Raw genomic sequence first — 3767 nt, 5'->3', positions numbered from 1 at the left:
CTGCAGGGGTCAAAGGTGAGGTGCTCACTGACATTGCAAGGGGTGCATAACCAGCCAGGCCCCCTGCGTCCTTGTCTCCTCAGCCCCCTACATCTTCCTCTTGAGTGAGCCGAGCTCCCCATGTTGCTGGGTCAGCATTTTGCTCCTGCTGGTCAGGGTTTTCTGACCTTCCCAAGGCCCCGTGTCCCGCAGATCTGGGAGCAAGAGGCTGGCAGCACCCTCCAGGGCCCCTCCCCATCCCAGCACTGGTGCCTGGCACCTGGTGGTCCTACCTGGTGGTCCTGCCTGGGGGCCACACTGGGCTTCTGGGCCAGGGGTGGCTTCCTGGAGGTCCCGCTGTGGGGGGCAGCGCTGGGCGGGCCGGGCTCCTCCTCTGCAGGCGTCCCCACCCCCACGGCCAGTGCGTAGTGCTGCTTCCGAAGCTCCCCCAGCCGCACGCGCTCTGCCTCCAGCGTCTTCTCCAGCTCCAGGACCCGCACCTGCCGGTGAGCACCGCTCAGCAGAGCCCTCTGGGAGCTCGGCCCCAGGGGAGGGACAGGCCTAGAGGCTGCCCAAGCACCAGGAAGTGGGGTGGCTCTGGGGTTGGCACAGGCACCTACCTGGGTCTCCATCTCCTGCTTCTTCAGCTTGATGAGGGACATGCCAGAGAAGTCCATGGTGTCTGTGACCAGAGACGGGGTAAGTGTCTGGGTCCCCGCCCGCCCCCCCCCACGCCACTCCCAGGCCCCCAGCTGTCACCTCTCTCTTCGATCTGCTCTTGGCCCGACTTAGTGGAGGCCACCACGTTGGCGGCCATCACGTTGACGGTGCGGGAGCACTCCTGCAGGCGGCTCAGGTGGCGGCTGTCCTTGTTGGCCTTCACCTGGGGAGCATGGGGTGGGTCAGGATGCAGGGTGGCCCCCATGGGACACCCATCCCAAGGTCTCCCGGCCACATGCGGTGTATCCATCGCAGCCAGGAGGTGGGGAACCTGAGCAGAGGCCGGGCCGGGCACGGAGTCTCACCTTGGAGGCTGCCACCAGCTGGGCCGTGCTGGCCGCAATCTCGTGGGAGCAGACGATGAGCTCTTCGTACTTGCCCGTGTGAAGCACCACCTTGTCAGCCGACTCCCTGGGGGCAGAGCGGGCAGGGCCTGGGTCTCCAACCCCAGATCAGGGCCATCCCACACTCCCTCCTCAGACCCTGGGCACCACACTCCCTTCTGCCCCCCACCTGGGGCGACATACACCAGCTGCGTGGCTCCCCAGCCGACGGCCTTGGAGGCGGAGATGAGGCCTTCAGTCCACCTTGAGTTCTTGGCGTAAAATTCCTGCTGCGTGGCTGCCCCCTAGTGGCGACAAGAGGGCAGGGCAGACCAGTCAATGACATCACAGGTGGCAATGGATGCTCCCCAGGGCTCTTCTCTGGGCTGTGGGGGTTCAGCTGACTCCCAGGCAGGTGTGCACACTGGGGGGTCTCATCACTGCACCCTTCAGGAGTCCCCTGCCCAAAGGAGCCCTGTGGCCTGGGATGAGAAGGGCGCTGGAGCGGTGGCCCTCCAGGAGTAGCTGAGTGACCCCTACCCTCTCCCCCGAAGGCCCAGCTCACCCTGCCGCTCTCCACAATCTCCTTCTGCAGGCTGGTGGATGTGGTCACCAGGAGCCGGATGGCCTGCCAAGACCAAGCCTTATGTCACACTGGGGGCAGCCCTCTCAGCTACAGCCCGCCCCTGGGGTCCCAGCTGGCCGCTCACCTTCATGAGGTCTGTGCAGGACTTGAGGATCCTATGGGTTGGAGGGGTGGGAAGAGAGGGCAAGGTGCTGTAGTGTGGCCAGGAAGCCACAGGGGGTTAGGGATTTGGGGGGTTAGGGGGCCTGACACAGGGCCCACAGGGTGGGGTGTGCTGCTCATCCCCGTGCTTCTGGAAAGCGAGCAGTTCAGAGGGCAGATGGCTGGTGCTGGGAGGCGGTGGGAACCTGCTTCGTCCCGGGCCTGGGGGCAGAAGTGGGCTCACCTCTCATTCACCTCCAGTTTCACCCCTGAGCTGGCGTGGCGGGCCTGGTTCATCATGTCCTGCACCAAGGACATAGCTGTGAGCCGGCTGGGAGGAGGGCAACGCGGGAGGAAGGGGGCTGCTGGAGCAGCCGCTGCACCAGGAGGGGTGGGCTCGGCTCAGGGCGCCACATCAGGGCTGCCTCCCCGTCCAGACCTGCACAAGCCATCTGTCCTTGGCAGAGGGGGGCGCAGCCTACTCTCAGCCCACCCTGCCCAGCGTCCTGCAGGACTGCACCGGTCCTACCTCGATCCTCCGCACGGCCTCCTCGATGGCCGAGGACGTGGCCGCCATCTCCTTGTCCACCAGGGCCCCCAGCTCCTCCTGACGCACATCCAGGCTCTTGGGCTTCAGCTCCTGGGGGAGGCAGGCACCCAGGGCTCAGATGGGGTGAATTCAACCCCCAACCACCCCACAGGGAGCCTGGGGCAGCAGGACTCGTGCTCTGTCCCCCAGCACCTGGTCAGCCCAAACTGGAGAAAGGTGCAGAAAAGTTGGGGACCCAACCCACTGCCCTCCACCAGAGCCCAGCCCACACTCAGCACCGGGCTGCACCCTCACCTGGCCCAGCTGGAGGATGGCCTGCAGGGGGCTCCGCACCCGGTCGGGCTGGGCCTGCTGCACAGCCTGCGGATCCTGCAGCTGCCCCACGAGCTCCAGTGCCCGGGCCCCACAGTCCCGGCAGGCGTCGATCAGGCCTGGGGGAGAGGGCTGTCAGGGGAGCCGGCGCCCGAGGACCTTGGGAGGAGTCTCCTAACAGGCTCCTGCCCAGGCTCTGACGCCAGGACCTGTCTGCAGGCGCCCACCCGCCCTGGTCCACCGTGAGAACCGGCGGGACCCCGCCTGGGCCCACTTACGGTCGGCAGGGTCGGTGGGGGCCAGGTGAGAGGTGGCACTGCCGTTGATGATGGTGTCCGCAGCCAGGTGAGAGAACTGGGTCAGGGCTGCCACCAGGGCAGACGCATCTATGGGCAAGGAGAGGAACGAGACCCTAACGCTGCTGCCATGGAGCGAGTCCTGGCCAGCGCCTGGGAGCAGGCGCCATGCCCTCTAAGACAGGTGCCCGCGCCCAGTCCACGGATGAGGAGGAGGGCTCAGAGGGGAGAAGGTACTAGGCGAAGGTCATGCAGCTTGAAAACAGCAGAGCAGGAACCAAACCCAGGTCTGTGACCCAGGCCTACAGGGCAGGCTCCCAGGTGGGCATGGTGGGGGCACCTGTTGCGGGAAACCACCTGAAAGCAAGAGGCAGCCAGGGCTGGTGGAACCAGCAGCCAAGTGCCCTGGCCTCTCCCTGCCCAGTCCTGCCCAGCACTCACCTGATCTGGAGGTCAGGTACTGTGCGTGGCCCGTCTCCAGGGCGCTCACGGCGTCCAGGGCCACCTGGGCCCTGCTCACTAGGTAGTCTGCAAGCAAAGGGAGAAGGGTTGAGGGGCAGACCTTTCCTGCCAGCTGGTCAGGAAAGCAGGTGGCCGAGTGCCCGGCCGGCGGCCCTACCCGGGGAGCTGGTGCAGCGCAGGTGCAGGGGGTCGTCCAGCTTGCCCACGGCGTCCTGCAGGATGCGCTCGGCCTCGGCGGCAGAGCGCCGCAGCACCTCGAACTGCTCATCCAGGAGCTTCTGCTGCAGCCCCTGCTCCCGAGACTCCTGCGGGAGGGGAGGAGGCAGCCTGGAGACCTGCCCAGGTGCAGCCTCACACCAGCTGGACAGGACCCAGCCCAGCCCCTCGCTGGGGAGGAG

At 66.5% G+C, this 3767-nt stretch overlaps 1 protein-coding gene across 2 annotated transcripts in view; it reads right to left on the bottom strand.

The window, feature by feature from the left end:
• Positions 1-3767, bottom strand: part of HIP1R (huntingtin interacting protein 1 related) — a gene marked incomplete at its 5' end in the record, with an annotated part of 29311 nt that overhangs the window by 1198 nt on the left and 24346 nt on the right. Inside the window, 13 exons of one of the 2 annotated variants that reach the window (XM_081113993.1) lie at positions 273-479; positions 600-661; positions 739-862; positions 1005-1110; positions 1227-1327; positions 1588-1650; positions 1733-1763; positions 1994-2052; positions 2279-2389; positions 2594-2730; positions 2890-2997; positions 3349-3435; positions 3527-3674. In XM_081113993.1, the coding sequence (XP_080970119.1) occupies positions 273-479; positions 600-661; positions 739-862; positions 1005-1110; positions 1227-1327; positions 1588-1650; positions 1733-1763; positions 1994-2052; positions 2279-2389; positions 2594-2730; positions 2890-2997; positions 3349-3435; positions 3527-3674 (1344 nt within the window). Of the gene's footprint in view, positions 1-272; positions 662-738; positions 863-1004; positions 1111-1226; positions 1328-1587; positions 1651-1732; positions 1764-1993; positions 2053-2278; positions 2390-2593; positions 2731-2889; positions 2998-3348; positions 3436-3526; positions 3675-3767 lie in introns of both variants that reach the window. The other variant, XM_081113992.1, reaches the window with a different exon arrangement.

Source organism: Myotis nattereri (assembly GCF_964212035.1).
Source record: "Myotis nattereri genome assembly, chromosome: 19".
NCBI classification, from domain to species: Eukaryota; Metazoa; Chordata; class Mammalia; order Chiroptera; family Vespertilionidae; genus Myotis; species Myotis nattereri.
Note: the sequence above shows the minus strand (reverse complement) of the source record. Positions and strands in the feature narration are given on the sequence as shown.